At 43.7% G+C, this 20,521-nt stretch overlaps 1 protein-coding gene across 1 annotated transcript; it reads left to right on the top strand.

Annotated features, from left to right (window-relative positions):
* Positions 1 to 975: 975 nt before the first annotated feature.
* Positions 976 to 2,982, top strand: LOC122215007 (the record flags this gene model as incomplete). The annotated part of the gene is given in 1 exon segment (XM_042930199.1): positions 976 to 2,982. A coding segment is annotated over 1 exon segment (2,007 nt), but the record flags the coding sequence as incomplete, so codon positions are not given.
* Between the last annotated feature and the right edge of the window lie 17,539 nt (positions 2,983 to 20,521).

The raw sequence follows: 20,521 nt of genomic DNA, 5'->3' as shown, positions 1-20,521 counted from the left end.
TGTTTGTTCTGTCTTTTCTGTGTGAGCTCACTTCTGGAGTTCTGGTAGTGCCCGACGCGGTCTAAGTGGACGCACTGGAGGACCACGGGCCGGGAGTTTCGGAAGACGTTCCGATTCTCCCTTCTGGAGGGACGTGGAATCCCCTCAAAGGTCTGAGACGAGGCGGGTCGCTCCCGCTGGTCGGCGTGAGGCCGTCGTCTTTGGAGGGACGTGGAATCCCCTCATCGGTTTTGGAGGGACGTGGAATCCCCTCAAATGTCTAAGCTAGCTTTCAGTTTTGCTTCCATGGAGTTGGAAGATTTTCTAGGGGCCCTCTGTTTGTCTGTTTTTGTGTTTCTCTGTTTTGTTCTGTGGACTTACTGGACGGACGTTATGGGACAGACTCAGACTACTCCTCTAAGTATTATGATTGATCACTTTAAGGATGTGAGGGGAAGAGCTAACAACCTCAGTGTGGAAGTCCGAAAGGGTCGGTGGCAGTTTTTTTGTTCTAGCGAGTGGCCAACTTTCAATGTCGGATGGCCACCAGAGGGGACCTTCGACCTCCCTACCATCCACCGAGTCAGGAGTATCATCTCTCAGCCTAAGACGGGCCATCTTGATCAGCTCCCTTACATTATCACTTGGCAGGACCTTGTAGAAGACCCACCCTCTTGTCTTAAGCCCTTCCTAGCCCCGCTCCCTCCGGAGCCAAAACCCATTCTTGCTTTGCAGGGGACAAAGAAGAAGAAAAGTCTTATCCAGCCTTCAGCACCCCTCTACCCTGTCTTACAGTGGGGTACTGAAGAAGAATTAATTTTTCCTCCCTCGTATAACCCCTCTAGGATGCCGGAAGAACACCATCCTCCCCCTCCGGGGGAGGCAGACGCTGTTCCGAGAGCGGGAGGCGGAAACGCTCCAGTGGGAAGCCCGCCCTTCACCAGACAAAGGGCTCAGAGGGAGCAATCCGCCTCCGCCGCCGACTCCACTATTCTGCCCCTGCGAGCCACCGGACCCCCAGACGCGGAGGGGAACCAGCCCCATCACTATTGGCCTTTCGCCACTAGTGACCTCTACAATTGGAAAGCTCAGAATCCTAAGTTTTCCGAGAAACCGGCAGGGCTTATTGATTTATTAGACTCTGTTCTTTTTACCCATCAGCCCACATGGGACGATTGCCAGCAGCTTTTGCAGGTCCTGTTCACGACTGAAGAAAGAGAAAGAATCCTCAATGGGGCCCGAAAACTAGTTCCGGGCACAGACGGGAATCCCACCACCAACCAGGCTCAGATAGATGCCTCCTTCCCCTTAACTCGGCCCCAGTGGGATTTCAACACGGCAGAAGGTAAGGAGAGGCTCCGGGTCTACCGCCAGACTCTAATGGGGGGTCTCCGAATGGCTGCTAGAAAGCCAACCAATTTGGCCAAGGTAGGAAATGTACAACAGGGAAAAGATGAATCTCCGGCTGCCTTTTTAGAACGGATCATGGAGGCATTCCGTACCTATACCCCCATGGATCCAGAGGCTCCGGAAAGCAAGGCAGCTGTTATCATGGCCTTTGTAAACCAATCGGCCATAGACATTAGGAGAAAATTACAGAAAATAGATAGACTAGGAGAAAAAAGTCTGCAGGACTTACTGGTGGTAGCCGAAAAGGTATATAATAACCGGGAGCTTCCTGAGGACAAGCAGGCTCGCGCCATGGCGGCTGCCAGCAGTAAGCAGACTCGAGACCTGGCGAGAATACTACTAGCTACCACTGCTGACTCCCCTGAGGAACGAGACCGCCGTCTCTGGCAGCTGGCAGACGACGCAAGAAAAGGTAAAAGAACCACCAAGGGGGGGAAGCAGAGGCTGCAGAAGGATCAGTGCGCATACTGCAAGGAGATAGGGCATTGGGCCCGAGATTGTCTGAAAAGGGCCGGCGGGAAAGGAAGCAAGACTGATCGAGTAAAAGTCCTAGAGCTAGATGAACTAAGTGATTAGGGGAGTCGGGGTTCGGACCCTCTCCCCGAACCCAGGGTAACTCTTAAAGTGGAGGGGACCCCTGTTGACTTCCTTGTCGACACCGGAGCACAACATTCGGTCCTCCGCACCCCACAAGGAAAACTAGCCAGCAAGAAGTCCTGGGTACAAGGGGCAACTGGTATGAGCCAGTATTCATGGACTACCCGAAGAACAGTAGATTTGGGAACGGGCCGGGTATCCCACTCCTTTATGGTAATACCAGAATGCCCCTACCCGCTGTTAGGACGGGACTTACTGACCAAGATTGGAGCTCAGATAACTTTCAGACAAGGGGGGCCTCAGGTCACCGATGGCAAGGGCCACCCCATCCAGGTCCTGACCATGAAACTGGAGGATGAATACCTCCTCCACCAGGAGGCGCTCCCGAGAGAGGATAATATAGACAGATGGCTACAAGAATTCCCCTCGGTTTGGGCAGAGACTGGGGGGGGGATGGGACTAGCCGCTCATAGGACCCCAGTCCTGGTAGAGCTCAAGCCAGGAGAGAGTCCGGTAAGGATCAAACAATACCCCATGTCACAGGAGGCCCGGAAGGGGATCCAGCCACACATCCGGAGACTACGAAGCCTAGGGGTACTAGTTCCTTGCCAGTCTGCCTGGAACACCCCCTTACTGCCGGTCAAAAAGCCTCACACAAATGACTACCGACCGGTACAAGACCTCCGGGAAGTAAATAAGAGGGTCGCGGACATACACCCAACTGTTCCCAACCCATATACTCTCTTGAGCTCCTTGGCGCCCTCCAGGGTCTGGTATACTGTACTAGATTTAAAGGACGCCTTCTTCAGTCTGCCGCTGGCACCCCAGAGCCAACCCCTGTTCGCCTTCGAGTGGCATGATCCGGAGGAGGGCTACAGTGGGCAACTCACCTGGACACGGCTACCTCAGGGATTCAAAAATTCACCCACCATCTTCGACGAGGCACTACACGAGGACCTGGGTGAGTACAGAAGGGAGCACCCTGGCCTCACCCTCCTACAGTACGTAGATGACATCCTGATTGCTGCTGACACGGCCAAAGACTGTGAGCGAGGGACCCAGGACCTGCTGGCTACCCTGGGGGCTTTAGGGTACCGGGCATCCGCGAAGAAGGCTCAGATATGCAGGGAGAGGGTAAGTTACCTGGGATATATCCTGGAGGGCGGACAGCGGCGGTTATCAGATGCCAGAAAAGAAACTGTCCTAAAGATCCCTACTCCCACCTCCCGAAGAGAAGTGAGGGAATTCCTAGGATCAGCCGGCTACTGCCGCCTCTGGGTTCCAGGTTTTGCTGAGATCGCCAGGCCCCTATATGAAGCTACCAAAGAGGGGAAAACATTTAAATGGACTGAAAAAGAAGAAATTGCCTTTAATCGGTTAAAAAAGGCCCTCCTAAGTGCCCCAGCCCTGGGCCTACCAGACATTACGAAACCCTTCCACCTCTTTGTAGACGAACATAAGGGAATAGCAAAAGGGGTTCTAACTCAAGCCTTAGGCCCCTGGAACCGCCCAGTGGCTTACCTGTCTAAGAAACTAGACCCAGTGGCTGCCGGCTGGCCGCCATGCCTAAGAATTATTGCGGCGACAGCACTCCTAGTCAAGGATGCAGACAAGCTCACCCTAGGACAGGAGATCTGGATCACGACCCCACACGCCATTGAAGGGGTCCTGAAACAGCCTCCGGATAGATGGGTGCTCCACTACATGACTGTGCGGGAATCCTGGAACGAGTACATGGATTCCGGATGGACCTGACCGACCAGCCCCTCCCCGATGCCGAGGCTACTTGGTTCACTGATGGCAGCAGCTTTGTGCGAGATGGACACAGGTATGCGGGTGCAGCGGTGGTCACCGAAACGGACACCGTATGGGCGGAGGCTCTACCCTCCGGAACATCAGCCCAGCGAGCGGAGCTCATAGCCCTCACCAAGGCGCTGATGCTGGGAGCTGGAAAACGGCTTAACATCTACACAGACAGCCGTTATGCATTTGCCACAGCTCATATTCATGGGGCAATTTATCAGGAGAGGGGGTTACTGACGGCAGAAGGACGGACTATAAAAAATAAGCAGGAGATACTTAACCTGCTTACGGCCTTATGGCTTCCTGCCAAGCTAGCCATTGTCCACTGCCAAGGGCACCAAAAAGCTGATAATCCAGTAGCTAGAGGTAATCGAAAGGCTGACCAGGCAGCCAAGGCAGTAGCCCTTACTCCAGTCCCCACCATGACCATACAACTACCATACCCGGGAGACCCAGTTTTACCAGACCAGCCCAAATACTCCCAGGAGGAGTTACAGAGGATCAAGAAACTCCCCATGGCCCAGGAGATAAAGGGATGGTGGTATACACCTAACAAGGAGCTCGTGCTGCCAGACCGGCTCGGAGTCTCAATATTAGAGCACGTGCATCGGTCTACTCACATGGGGGCCCGAAAATTAAAAGACTTAATCCGACATGCCGGAATCAAGATTCACCAACAGGACACCAAAATAGAGCAAGTTGTATCTGCCTGCAAGACCTGCCAACTCACCAACGCGAAAGCCACATCAAATAAAAAAGGAACCAGGCTCAGAGGCACCAGACCGGGAGCCCAATGGGAAGTCGACTTCACTGAAGTCAAACCAGGAAAGTATGGTTATAAATATCTTTTAGTATTTACAGACACCTTCTCTGGCTGGGTGGAGGCATACCCAACCAAGCATGAAACGGCTCAGACGGTGGCTAAGAAGCTACTAGAAGACATCTTACCCAGGTATGGTTTTCCTGCCATGGTAGGATCAGACAATGGACCAGCTTTTATCTCTCAGGTAACACAGGCAGTAGCCAAGGCGGTGGGGGCAAACTGGAAATTACATTGTGCTTATAGGCCCCAGAGCTCAGGACAGGTAGAAAGAATGAATAGAACCCTAAAAGAGACCCTTACCAAATTAACCATGGAGACTGGCGGGGACTGGGTGACTCTCCTACCGTACGCCCTTTACCGGGTTAGAAACACTCCTTACACTCTGGGTTTTACTCCCTACGAGATCATGTTTGGCAGGCCACCCCCTGTTATTCCCAGCCTTCGAGCTGAACTTCTTGCAGAGTTTAAAGATCAAGAACTTTTTCTTTCCTTGAGAGGGCTCCAGAGGGCGCACGAGGATATTTGGCCGCGCCTCCGTGCCATCTACGAGGCTGGCCCGACCCCGACACCTCATCAGTACAAGCCGGGAGACTGGGTCTATGTCAAGAGGCACCACCGAGAGACTCTCGAGCCGCGCTGGAAGGGACCCTACATTGTAGTGCTGACAACCCCCACCGCTCTCAAAGTAGACGGCATCGCGACCTGGGTCCATCACACCCACGTTCAGCCAGCGGACCCCTCCTCGATCCGGAAGGACTTCGTCACGCGATGGGCCATCAGTCGGGACCAACACAACCCGCTCAAGCTCAAGCTCAAGTTACAGCACATTCGACCCACCTAATATTGGTAACTCTGTTAACTCTGCTTGTCATTGCTCATGCTACCGGGAGTCCCCACACCCCCCAAAACATCACCTGGCAGATCATAGATACCAGCTCAGGGACAATACTTAATTAGACCTCCCAGAGCCACCCCAGGGACACATGCTTCCCAGAACTTGGCGTAAACTTCTAAACTCTGTTCCCCTTGTCACCATAAATGCAGCCGGACCCATGATTGGGTCCGTAAGTTACATGACAAGGGGGGAATGAAAGGGCGGGCCTACGCCGGCCGACTCCATCTTGTTCTGTGTTCTCCACCTTGAGTGACTATGTCCCCGACATGACCCCTTTTCCGGGAAATTCACAGAAACCTCAGACTGCGCCTCCTCCCCTTGAGTAACCTCCCGCTCACCCGTTCAAACTTTCTGATCAAAACACGCCCAGCGACCTGCGTAACAGGACTCCGACCCTTCCCCAACCAATCGGCTGAGGCCACGACCCTTCCCCAGCCAATCGGCTGAGGCCACAGCCATTACCTCACCAACTGCCCCTAGACCCCTATAAAACCTTTGTGCTTTTGAAACTCGCTCTCTCTCCCTGGTATCTCACCGCTGCGTCGGTGCAAGTAGGGGATTGAGCTCGAGCTAGCTCGAATAAAGGTTCTTTTGCTTTTGCATCGGACTCGGCTCCCTAGTGGTCTTTGGGGATCACGAATTCTGGGCATAACAATTAGAGAATTTTAGTAAAAATGTATTCCTCAGCCGCACAGGTAAAATCCTTAGAGATTATTCAATTTGTGTCCAATGAAAAACAAAAGTTAAGAAATTTATGGTTAACTAAGAAAAGCTGTGGTGTTTTTTTCCATAGATTCCCCCCCCCCCCCCCCCATTTAGATTGTTGCTGGATGATTCTCATTTCTACACTGTAATTTCCAGCTTATCCTAAATATAGACACTGGATTTGAGCCATCCTAATTAAACTGTGAAGTTCTTTTGTAGTGAGCACTGATGCTTCTGAAATCAATTTCAAGGTTTACACAAGCAGTGTATGTCACCTTCCCACTTTTCTTTCACTTTATGAATTTATCTAGAAATGATAAATTGCAAATAGTATCTTGGTGGCAAATTTGTAAATTTTTTTGCCCAGGCTTAAAAAAAATACATACATATATATATATATATATATATATATATATATATATATATATATGTAATTCTAACCTTCCTTCTTGCTATAGGGATTTATTCCTTCTTTCAAAAGTTTCCCACCTGAAAGTACCTACCCTCTTTCTGCACCAAGTTTAAGTCTTTATATTATAAATGAAGAAAGTGAGATAAAATGTTTTTGCCTAAGGCTACCTGGAAAAACAAGTATGGTATCCTTCTGTTGTTACACAAAATTCATGTCTTTTCTTGACACACAGATGTTAGAGATAATGGGATTTCACTAAGGGAGTAGAAGGTGAGAATCAAACACAAACATTTCAGCACAAACCAACCTGCAGGAGAAGGCTGAAGGCTGGGGTGCAGAATCTGGGTGCTGGCTCAGAGGTTCCTGTATCTGACAAACCTTCCCGGAGCTAGACCCCAGCGCTCTGAGACTGAACCCAGGAGCAATATGGCATCAGATGTATCCAGTTCTGGGCAAGCGTGCAGACCCCTCCCACACTGCCCGGTATCTACCTTGGAGAGCACCAGGCTGCAGTTGGCTTAGGGTTATTGAGAACAGCTTTGCCCTGACTTCACCACGGAGCAGGGCAGTATCAATAAAACAAGAAGATTGCAAACCATTCTTAACAAAACCTGAAATCCTCTGTCTGTCTGAGAGTAATTTTAAATGGACTCTGATTTATCCCTTGACTTCAACTTCCAGAATGTAATTTTACTAGAACTCTTCATGATGATTATGTAGTATGGGTAGTGGGGGCTGTCCTTTTAAATTGCCTTTGAAGGGCAGAAAGAAACACACCAAATAGTGTGTTTGCCCCAGGGCTGATGGGGTCAAGGAGCAAAAAGCAAGCACACTAGAAGTTAGAATTGGCCTCAAAGCTTTTCCCAGCCCGGGCTACATATTAGAATACCCCCTCTGGGCTTTTGAAATAGACAATACTTAGGTCCCACCCCTAGACCAACTAAAGCAGTTTCTTTGGTCCGGGATCAATGCATGAGTCAGTTTAAAAGCTCCCCAGGTGATTCTAACATGTATCCAGAGTAGGGGTCCTAAACCTTGATGTTGTCAATAGTCCAGGGGGGTGTATGGATCTCCAGGAATGTTGCAGAAGTCTAAAAATTAGTTTTAATATGCTATTCAGAAACAAAGTAGTTCGGGGTGCCTGGGTGGCTCAGTCGGTTAAGCGCCCACTTCGGCTCAGGTCATGATCTCACGGTCTGTGAGTTTGAGCCCCGCGTCGGGCTCTGTGCTGACAGCTCAGAGCCTGGAGCCTGTTTCAGATTCTGTGTCTCCCTCTCTCTGACCCTCCCCCATTCATGCTCTGTCTCTCTCTGTCTCAAAAAAATTTTAAAAAAACCCAACAAAACAAAAACAAAGTAGTTCTTATTGTAGGTAGCTATCTCAGAGGGGAGAGAAGAAAAAATGGTGTGATGAGAGGTAAAATAAACTACACAACTGAAGGATGGTCTAGTTCTAAAAATGTAGGATCACTGATCTAGAGGGCTGAGTTTTCTCTGTATTGGTCTATCTCATGAAGAGACAAACTAAAACAAAGCAAGGGTTTAAAAAAACAGAGGTTGTGACAAATTTGATATGCAGAATTTCTTTTTTTCAATTGATCTGTTGCTATGACAGAAATGTTACATTTTAGTTACAAGATTGTATGCTCTTGTGATATTGTTAAGTTAACATCCTGAATATCACCTAAGAAATAGTCCATCCTTGAGCTAAGCTTCTGGCATACTGTTTCACTTTAAAAAAGAAACCTTTTCCAGTTCTAATGAGAATATATAATGAGAATATATATCTCATTGAAGCAGTGGTTCTCAAACTTGCAGGCGAGAGAATCATCTGGAAGGATTGTTAAAACAGATTACTGAGCCCCATCCCAGAGTTTCTGACTTCATTGATTCTGGAGTGGGACCCAAGAATTTGTATTTCTAACAGTTTCACAAATGAAGCTGGTCTGGGGCCCATGCTTTTGAGAATCATTGGCCTAAAGCATTAGAAAAGCATTTCATGTGTTTATTTTACATAGTATATATCTTGGCCCAGTTTCTCCAGAAATAGCCTGAGACAAAAACTTACATGCTAATACTTTGCTGGGGTGTAAAGTCCTTGGGAAGCTGGTGTGAGAGGAATAAGGAAACACAAAGGAGGGAAGGAAGGGAAACAGACATGAAGATGTGTATTGTTTAGCTGCTGTGCTGGCCTTCACTTTGTAACAAGCTCAGCTTATTGCCTGTGGGGCGGGGCGGGGTGGGGGGGGGTAGTAAAGGCAAAGGAATTAATCTACCAGCTCTCTCTAGTCTCTCATCTTTATTTTTTTTTAATTTTTTTTTTAATTTTTTTTTTAAACGTTTTTATTTATTTTTGAGACAGAGAGAGACAGAGCATGAAGGGGGGAGGGGCAGAGAGAGAAGGAGACACAGAATTGGAAGCAGGCTCCAGGCTCTGAGCCATCAGCCCAGAGCCCGACGCGGGGCTCGAACTCACGGACCCGAGATCGTGACCTGAGCTGAAGTCGGACACTTAACTGACTGCGCCACCCAGGTGCCCCTCATCTTTAATTTATTAACGCTACCCCAGGGGATGTCTCCCCACCACACACACATACCACTTCTGGGCCTACTGCCCAGAAGTGTCTAGGTAGCCACTGGAGAGGCCAGCCTCCATGGATGTAAGCCCGCCTGACAGCAGACATGGTGGCTGGCACCATGCATGGGCTCCTAGGTCTAAAGGCTCGAAGCAGGAGTGACAAGTCCAAGATTCAGCCACTGCTAGAGTGACTCCAGCCAGAGAAGAAAGCAGGGGCACCAACCTAGAGTAGCAATAAACTGATGCTAGGAAATGATCAGCGCTTCTCAAATTATTTCCTGTGAAAGAACTTCTTAAACACTCCCAGTGGTTCATGGACTCCTGTCCTACTGTGCCCTACTATGCCAGGCTCACATGTGCTGTGCTACATGTGACTCAGTGCATGAGCCCAGCAACTCCCAGATAAATGTAAACCCTACTCAAGCAGAGGGGGAACCAGAAACAACTGGTAGACCAGGCTGTCCACAGACAAGTCTTTGAGTAGCACAAATACAGATGATGATGATGATGATTACTATTTTTAAGTTTATTTATTTATTTTGAGAGAGAGAGAGAGACAGACAGAATGAGTTGGGTAGGAGCAGAGAGAGAGGGATAGAGTGAATCCCAATCAGGCTCTGCACTATCAGCGGAGAGCCTGATGTGGGGCTCAACCTCACAAACTGTGAAGACCATGACCTGAGCCAAGATCAAGAGTCTGACTCTTAACCGACTGAGCCACCCAGGCACCCCATGTACAGATTATTCTTGATCAGATTCTACAGTCATGGGAATATCATATGTCATGAGAAACAGAAATATCAGTTTGTCAGTGACTCCACATAACCAGAACAGTATATAATGCAAAGTTATGAAATAAATGATTTTTAAAGTTGAAAACTTTAAGACAAGTAAGAGAAGAATGGATTGTTGCTTATTGTGTTCTTTGCATCTAAAATACTGAAAACATTTCTCCTCTCTAACCCTAATGGAAGCCTAATGAGAGGTTAGTGTAGACAGCATGTAGTTTCTGCACCCAATTCCACCATGTGGGTGTGGGTGTGGGGGGATTGCTTCCACACCAACAAGCAATTCTCTGGATATTGCAGGACTTTTTACCTCAATACCTGGGGTTCATTGTCTCCCTGCTTCGAAGAATGAAGAGGTGGACACAAAATGAGCAGCAGGCCAAAGTTTATTAGAGTAGAAGATCAGAAAGAAGAATAGTAGGAAAGCTCTCTTTACACAGAGGGAACATTCGAAAGTGAATGCCTGTGACAATAGGAAAGGGACTTTGTTTTATAAGGTTCTGGTCAGCCCTTCCTTCTCTCCCTCTTGTTTCTTCTCAGGACCTACCCTTATTGGCTTGATAATTCTAGGTGCTGGGTTGTTCATTCCTGACTGGCTGATTTCCATTGTATGAGGGATGGTCTATGGCCATATCATTCTTTGTGGGTCATACATCTTATGGTTTAGTACTTATTTTTACTTAGGTCGTTAGTCAAATTCCTGAGGGAAACCTGAAGGGAGTAGTTGGGGTCTGTTACATTCTTAAAAAGAACCTTATAGCAGAGGGGGTTTGCTGTGTTAGACACTCCCAGCATTACTCCAAAACATGTTTTTCCTCACCCAGGGACCTCAGATCCTATCCTTTCCCTCCTGCCTATTTTATCCTATCTTTTTCTATCATATGGACACCAGCTGGGTGTCCTATAATTCACCTCAGTTCTTAAGCTATTTGCCTGGAGATAGCATCAGATTCCACAGGCCAAGCACTCAGTCCCACAAGACTGCCCTCCACTTTAGATGCCAATATCAAGTTCAGGTTGTTACCTCTGTACTTCTGACCAAATGGTCATATATTGGACCCTCTCCTTAGGTTTGACTAATCTGCTGCAACGACTCACAGAACTCAGCAAGCCAGTGTACTCATGAGATTACCGGTTTTTAAAAAGTATATTACAGGATGCAAGTCAACAGCTAGATGAAGAGATGCATAGGGTGAGGTCCAGAACAAAAGAGCTTCTGTCCTCGTTGGAGTATGAAGCTTGACATAGTGACAAGAGGAGGTCTTCTGACTTCTTAACCCGGAAGCTCTCCAACCCCCCCACCCCTCTTTGAGGTTTTTATGGAGACTTCATTACGTGGGCACAATTGATTAAATCATTTCCACTGGAGATCAGTTTAACGTCCAGCCTCTCTCCACTCCACGGAAGTTAACGGGGTGGGACTGAAAGTTCCAACCTCTATTCATGGTTGGTTTCCCTGGTTTACAAAGGCACCTTATTAACATAAACCCAGTTATGGTGGAAAGGAGCTTGTTATGAATAACAAGACACCATGTCACCTTTATGGCTCTGAGACAATTTCAAGAACTGAGGACAAGAGACCAATGATTGTAACAAAAGATGCTCCTAAGACTTTTACCTCTTAGGAAATTCTAAGGGTTTTGGTTGCTGGGAGCCAGGAACCATGGACAAAAACCAAATATATATGAGATACATATTTTGGTCAACTGAATGACCAAATGGACTAAAACCTTGGTTTGCAAGTGTAATTAATTCCAGAAACATGCTTATAATCCAAAGCACTTGTATATCAAAGTGAATTTCAGGAACCATGTGACATTCAGCATCACATACTACTCGTATTGCAAAACATTGCTCATTTATCAAGTTAAAATGATGTATTAGCAATGTTAGCTCGTCTTGTAGAATACTCACAGTGTAGGAGTATTCTCGCACAGACAGTCATGACACCAAGGCTTTCTTTCCAGGAAGCAACTTTATTCGTGCCAGCACAGCTCGGTTGGGTTAGTACCCGAATAACTATGCCCTGAAAGCCACGTGGCATAGTTTTTTTTATACATTTTCTATTTCTTTGTCTCCCATATATGGTAACACGAGCAAACATGCCATCTGATTAAGTGGTCTCATGTTATAAGGTCATAAGGGATGTTGTCATGTATGGAATAGCCAGGTTACCTTAGGTTTCTTTTTTTTTTTTTTTCCCTCACTTTAGGGAGGGGACCTTACCACAGCAGAACAAGTTATTCACAATCCAAGGCTTTAATGTATATATATATATATATATATATATATATATATATATATATATATTTTATAAATCACAGTATCACAGCATAGTAGAAACTGGGTCTGTGAGGTCAGACAAACTTGGTGTACAAATTCTGTTTCTGCCATTGGCTGACTATAATTGTAGGTGAGTAATCACTAGGAATCTCATGTTTTCATATGTAAAAATGGGAATAAAGGATTACCTTACAGATCACTTTTTTAAGGTGATGAATAAATATGAGATGTCATATAATAACGTGGTATCTAGAAGTTGCTCACCAATGTTAGTTCCTTTCCCCTTGCTTCTGTATGATTCAAATGAGTTTCCTATTAAGTTTAGTAATGATATAATCATTTATATTGTGGTTTGGGATTAAAGGGAAGACAGAAGTCCAAAGAGTTGGAATTGGCTTTTGGCCATCTTTTCTCTGAAGAACAAATAAAGATTTATAAGGGGAGTCTGAAATAGGGAGAGACTGATCATTGCTTTTGACAACCTCTTGGGACTAAGATAACAGGATTGGTATCCAGGAATTGCTAGAAGAGGGAGCACTCTGGTAAACCCCTTTAGCTTTGGGTTTGGAGCCTCCATTAGCACTACAACTGATGGAAACATCTATGGAAGCCTAGATTTATTTCTATAGGTAATTTTGCAAATACAATACCCATAAAATAGTACAAATTTAATTTATCTGATCGAGACTTGGAGATACAAGACACCCAAACATAAAAGAAAAAAAAAACAGACTGTCCAGGGGTCAAGGTACTGGAGTTATCAGTGACTGATGGACATTATGGAATTTTTAAAAAATATGATAATTAAATTTAAAACTTTGTGAATGGTTTTATGAACAGATTAGACACAGCTAAAGAGAGTAGGAATGAATTGGGTCATAGCTTACAGGAAATCATGCAGATTCAGCCACAGAAAGACAAAAGGTTACAAAAATTAGAGGGTAAGAAGCATAGGTTTTATTACACTATCATGTTTTAATAAACATTGGAATTGGAATTCCAAAGGAAAGGAAAGAGAAATGGGTCAGAAGCGAAATTTGAAGGGATGACTGAGAGTTTTTTATCAATTAAAACAATTCAACAACTGTAGTGTGTGTGTGTGTGTGTGTGTGTGTGTGTGTGTGTGTGTGTGTTAAGCATGCATGTAACATTAATGAAAATTAACAAAAATTACTATACTCTGGGTCATAAAGTGATATTATCACCTAGCTTGATTTAGACTGGGTATATTAGTTATCTACTATTCTGTAATAAATTATACCAAAACTTAGTGGCTTAAAATAACAAATATTTATTACCATATGGTTTCTGTAGGTCAAAAATCAGGGAATAGCTTAGCAGGGAGCCTCTAGCTCAGGGTCTCTTACAAGGCTGCAGTCAAGGTTTTGGTCAGGACTACAATCATATCAAGGTTTGACTGAGGGAAAATCCACTTCCAAAGTCACTCATGTAGCTATTGGTGGGCCTCAGGTCTTCTCTGGCTTTTGACCAGACATAAATACCTTACCATAAGGGCCTCTCCACAGGACACCTCACACATGGCAGCCCATATCTTCAGAGCAAGCAACCAAGAGAATGAGAGAGGGTGCTCAAGACAGAAGCCATCATCTTTTCTGAAATGTACTTTCAGACATGTCATAAGCTCTGTAGCATTCTATGCAATAGAAGGAAGTCCTTAAATCCAGCCCACACTCCAGGGGAAGCGATTCCACAAGGACATGATTACCAGGAAGTGGAGGTCTTATAAAATGCCTAATACAGTCTTTCCTCTGGACCCCAAGTATTCTTGTCCCTCTAACCTATTAAAAAACACCTATATTCTCTCAAGGTCCACAAAAAGTCTCATCCCATTATAACCTCAGCTTAAACTTCAGAATGCCATTATTTGAATCAGGTCCATATATGGATAGACTATGCCTCAGACATAGTTCTTCAAATATAACTCCTCAAGGAGAGCTCCTCACTATTTGCAAATCTGTGAAACCAAGCAGCAAAGTTGTCTGTCCTCCCACATGGCCAACATGTAGTAGTGGGACAGGCAGAGGATGATTGCTATAGATATTCTTGTTCAAAAGTGGGGGAAGTTGGGGCCATAAAGAAGTCATTGGTCCATAGCAGTTTTGAAATCTAGTTGGGGAAAATATTGGAAGCTTCTTGATTAGGTCTCAAACCTGGAAAAAAATTCTTCACGGCTTTTGATTCTATCCTTGAAATCATTCTTCCTTTTCATGAACTGTAGCACTTGTTTGCATCTGAGTAAATGCCTCAGCCTGTTTCCTGTTGATAGAATTTGGTGGGTGGGGAGCGATGTCTCTTTTTATCTCACACTGTCTCTGATTCTACTGTACACATTACAACTAACATACATCTCTCAAAAGCTTTGTGGGCCCCTTTAGAATCTCTTTGTGGTTTGCTCCATTAAACAAAAGCCACACCTCCAAATCCCTTTCAGCTAAGACTGTAAGCTCTTTAGAACTTCTGTTCTTTAGTTGAAAGGATCTATGAGGTACCCCTCCAGTCTTTTTAAAGGGCCTTTTGTGTGACCAGATAGTACTCAGGGACATCAGCTTTGATCTTTCTGAGGTCTTAACAGAAGGTTTTATGATATCACAGTCCGCTTCATCTCTAGACCATATTTTGCTGATGGTGCCCTGGATTTGAACTTAGCTTGAAAGCCATTTCTTAACTTTAGCATCATTTGTCATCTTGAAGGCCTGAGAATTTTCAAATTCTGGCTCCTTTGTAATTAACAGTCCTTCCCACAATTTATCTCTCTCCTTTTGCATTTAAGCAGCAAAAAGAAACCATTTGGTACCTTCAACAACTTGCTTGGAAATCTCCTTAGTTCATTTGACATATGTTCCACTTTCCATGTTACTGCAGGTGATAATGTTGCAAACCTTTCCACCACTATATAACTAGGATCTCCCTTCCTGCAGTTTCCAAAAATATGTATGTCATTTCCTTGTAAGTCCTCACTCACGGTGTCCTCGAAATCTAGAGTGCTACCAACAGTCTGTTCAAGGAAATTTATGCTTCTTTAACATGTTACTAAAAATCCTTCCAGCTTCCACCAACTGTCTGGTTCCAAAGTTACTCCCAAATTTTAAGGTATTTTTTTTAATGGCAGCATCCCATTTCCAGATACCAAAATATGTATTATTTAGCTATTGCTACATAACAAATTACCCCAAAACCCAGTGTCTTTGATCAACAAACATTTATTATTTCATAGTTTCTGTGGGTCAGGGGTCCTGGGTGGCTAAGCAGGATGGTTCTGGCTCAGAGAATCTCATGAGGCTGTAGGTAAGATATTTCCTAAGGCTGCAGTCATCTCAAGTCTCAGCTGGGGCTAGAGAATCCACTTCCTAGCTCACTTGTGTGTCTACCTCAGATCTGCTTCCAGACTCACTTATGATGTTGCTGGCAGGCCTTAGTTCCTTGCCGTGAGGATCTCTGCATAGGCTGCCTGGGTGTCAATATGATATGGCAGCTGCTAATGATAGAGAGTAAAAAAGAGAGAGACAGAGAGAGAACCAGAGGATAGGAGAAGGTGGCCAAGATGGCATCCACGGTCTTTTTGCCACCTAATCTCAGATGAGATAACCCATCACCTTTACTGCATTCTATTCACAGGAAACGGTCCTTAAATTATCGAGGTGTGGCATTATACCAGGGCAGGGGTTCCAGGAGGTAGAGGTCATGCAAAGCTATCCTCACATTGGTCTACCACTCTAGAATATGCTCTGGTCACAAATGGCCCCACATATCATTGGGAATGCGTCTGGCTCTTCTCCACATCTTCATTGTATGACTCAGGCTGGCACAGCTGCCTCTGTCTGGGACACTGACTATCTTTTGGCAGAGGGGAAAGGGACCTCAGAAGTACCTCACGTCACTTCCACTTACATTTGGTTGGACAGAGCAGGTTATATGGCTCCAAATATTCATCAGCAGTAGCAGGATTACAATTCCACTGCAGAGAGGAGCATCAGAGGAAGGGCCACAAACATGTTCCGAGCAACAATGCAGGCTTCCACAACAAGCCTCAGCAAGCCTCAGAGATTTCAAGGGACTGAAATTCATGCAGCATATGTTTTTGACCACACAGCAATTACGATAGAAAGCAACAACAACCACATGCCCTCCAAAGTCCTCTCAAGTTGCAAGCAAAACGACCAAATAATCTGTGTATCAAAGCAATGAATCACAATGAAAATTAGGTAATGAATAACAGTTACTGTATATATAAAACCTGTGGGATATAACTAACGTCACACTTAGAAAGTTATAGCAGGAAGAGGGGTGTCTGGGTGGCTCAGTTGGTTAAGTGTCCGACTTCAGCTCAGGTCATGATCTCATGGTTCATGAGTTCCAACCTCATGTCGGGCTCTGTGTTGTCAACACAGACCCTGCTTCAGATCCTCTTTCCCCCTCTCTCTGTACCTCTCCCCCACTTGTGCTCTCTCTCTCTCTCTGAAAAATAAATAACCATTAAAGAAAGAAAGTTATAGCAGTAAGAGCCTATTTTATAGAAGAAGGCAGAAAAATACACAAACTAAACTTTGAAGCCAAACATTTGAAAAATAATAACAAATTAAACTCAAAATGGAAGAAAGAAACAAGCTGAAAATATAAAGAAGAAACTATAAATAGCATACATAGGGTAATTCATAATTAATTGAAGTAGTAATCTATAACAATAGATCATTAATTGAAAAGGGTTGGAACTCTAAAAACACCTGTAAAACAGATCTAGAAAAAAAGTGGGAAGTCACAATTAACAAACATAGGAATGCCAAAGAATGCCCAGGAAAAATCCTACAGTCATTAAAAATGTCATAGCAGAAGATTATAAACAAGTTTGTTTCAATAAACTTGAAAGTTTTTGTGAAATGGTTAAATTTTTAGGCAAGTACAAAGCAGAAATATAAAACCTTAATGATTCTTTCACTTTTAAAGGAATTGAAAAGTAATTATAAACCTTCCCATAAATAAAACTCCAGATCCAAATGGCTTAAGAGCGCATTTTACCAGTATTTGAGAAATAAATATTAACAATATTTCAGAAATTCTTACAGAGAATAGACAGAAAAGAGAGAACACTCCAGAATTAATTTCAAGATGCCAATGTAACCTTGATATCAAATTTGGCAAGGACACTATGAGAGAGGGAAATTACAGGTCTTTCTTACTCGGAGATGTAAAACTTCTAAACAGAATAATATCAAATCTAATCCTGCAAATTATAAAAGATATAATCCATTATGACAAATTAGATATATTACAGGAATGTGAAGTTGATTTCCCATTTGAAAATCAATCAATGTAATTCATCATATTAGCAGCATAAAGGAGAAAAGTCATATGATCATCTGCAGTGATGCAGACATTTTAAAATAAAATTTGACATGCATTTATAATTTTACGAAAACTCAGCAAACTGGCAATAGAATAAAACTTTCTTAACTTGAAAAGGATCTATAAAAAGCCTACAGCAAACACCATATTTAGGATGAAATGTGAAAGCTTTTCCTTTGAGATCAGAAAATGACAAGAGTTTTGCTGTCACTATTTCCATTCAGTTTTTACTTGACGTACTCAAATAGTAGAGTAGGGTAAGAGAAATAAAAAGTCTAATAATTGGAAAGGAATAATTTTTTTAAAAAGCCACAATGATATGCTATAAATATGATTGCATATGTAGGGATTTTAAAAGAATCTGTAGCTTAATTCTACGTCATTAGTGCAGCACGAAGGCTGACCAGTGTATCTCAGTCAATCCAGGCTGCTATAACAAAATACCATAGGGTGGTATTAAACAACAGACATTTATTTCTCACAGTTCTGGAGGCTGGGATGTTCAAGATCAAAGTGCTAGCAGTCTTGGTTCTTGGCAAAGTCTCTCTTCCTGACTTGTATACAGCTGCCTTCTGTCTGTGTGCTCACATGGCCTGTCTTTCTTTGGCATGGGCTCAAAGAGACAGAAAAAGAGAGACAGAGAGACAGAGAGAGAGAGAAACAGAAACAGAGAGACAGAGAGACAGACAGAGAAACGGAGAGACAGAGACAGAGAGACAGAGAGATGGAGACAAAAAGAGAGACAGACAGAAAGAGAGAGGAGGGAGGAAAGGAGAAAGGGGGAAAGATAAATCTAGTCCTTTTAATGTTCTTATAAGGGCACTATCCCTGTCACGAAGGTCCCACCCTCGTGACTTCATCTCAATCTACTATCGCCCAAAGTTTTCACCTCCAAATATCAACACATTGGAAGTCAGGGCTTCAACACATAATTCTGAGGAGGGTACATTTAGTCTATAAAACATACAAACACATAAATATATAGCACATTTTTATAATATAAAAATATTCATAAATAAATTGCAACAGATCATCAGAAAATTAAAATGAAGAAGATACGATTTGGAATGTTCATTATACCTAAAAATGCATCTAATGAACTATGTCCAAGGACTCTACACAATAAAAGAATACAACCTTATGAAGAGAAATCAAAGAAGATGTAAATGAATGAAGGGCTACATCAAGTTTGTGGATCATAAGGCCCAATTTCATAAATATGCCAGCTGTTTCCAGATTGGTCTAGCGTTTCAAGCGATTGCAATAAAAATCAACTTCCTTTTTTTTTTTTTTAACAGATGATAGAAGTTTACTGTTTAGCCACAGAATCTTTGGAGAATACACAATTGTTTGCTTAGAATCCTGTAACAATAACTTATACTATGTTACATAACTTATACTATGTGTTCCTGAATTAACTCATAATTATAATAAAATTAAGACACTACCAAAAATAATACACTATTTTACCTCAAAGTTACACATTTTCAGTATTTTTAACTTTATTTATTTATTTATTTATTTAATAAGAAATTTATTGTCAAATCGGTTTCCATACAACACCCAGTGCTCATCCCAACAGGTGCCCTCCTCAATGCCCATCACCCACTTTCCCCTCCTTCCCACCCCCCATCAACCCTCAATTTATTCTCAGTTTTTAAGTCTCTTATGGTTTGCCTTCTTCCCTCTCTGTAACTTTTTTTTCCCCCTTCCCCTCCCCCATGGTCTTCTGTTAAGTTTCTCAGGATCCACATAAGAGTGAAACATATGGTATCTGTTTCTCTGTATGACTTATTTCACTTAGCATAACACTCTCCAGTTCCATCCACGTTGCTACAAAAGGCCATATTTCATTCTTTCTCATTGCCAAGTAGTATTCCATTGTATATAAGCCACAATTTCTTTATCCATTCATTAGTTGATGGACATTTAGGCTCTTTCCATAATTTGGCTCTTGTTGAAAGTGCTGCTATAAACATTGGGGTACAGGTGCCCCTATGCAAAAGCACTCCTGTATCCCTTGGGTAAATTCCTAGCAGTGCTATTGCTGGGTCATAGGGTAGATCTGTTTTTAATTTTTTGAGGAACCTCCACACTGTTTTCCAGAGCGGCTGCACCAGTTTGCATTCCCACCAACAGTGCAAGAGGGTTCCCGTTTCTCCACATCCTTTCCAGCATCTATAGTCTCCTGATTTGTTCATTTTAGCCACTCTGACTGGTGTGAGGTGATATCTGAGTGTGGTTTTGACTTGTATTTCCCTGATGAGGAGTGACGTTGTGCATCTTTTCACGTGCCTGTTGGCCATCTGGATGTCTTCTTTAGAGAAGTGTCTATACATGTCTTGCCCATTTCTTCACTGGATTATGTGTTTTTTGGGTGTGGAGTTGGGTGAGTTCTTTATAGATTTTGGATACTAGCCCTTTGTCCGATATGTCATTTGCAAATATCTTTTCCCATTCCGTTGGTTGCCTTTTAGTTTTGCTGATTGTTTCCTTTGCAGTGCAGAAGCTTTTTATCTTCGTGAGGTCCCAATAGTTCATTTTTGCTTTTAATTCCCTTGCCTTTGGAGATGTGTCAAATAAGAAATTGCTGCGGCTGAGGTCAGAGAAGTTTTTCCTTGCTTTCTCCTCTAGGGTTTTGTTGGTTTCCTGTCTCACATTCAGGTCCTTCATCCATCAACTTCCGTTTTGTGGAACCTTATTGTTTTATTTTACAATTGCCATTCTTGTATATGTATATACAGGAATGCTTTTAACAGTAGTATGCATATTGAAGTTATCTCAAACAGTAAAACAATCCTCATTGCCACCATCCATAAAAAGGATAAGCAGTGTATATTTATGGTGGCATAATATACATCACTGGAAAATGAACAAAATTGGAGCTG

Source organism: Panthera leo, chromosome A3 (assembly GCF_018350215.1).
Source record: "Panthera leo isolate Ple1 chromosome A3, P.leo_Ple1_pat1.1, whole genome shotgun sequence".
Lineage (NCBI taxonomy): Eukaryota > Metazoa > Chordata > Mammalia > Carnivora > Felidae > Panthera > Panthera leo.
Note: the sequence above shows the minus strand (reverse complement) of the source record. Positions and strands in the feature narration are given on the sequence as shown.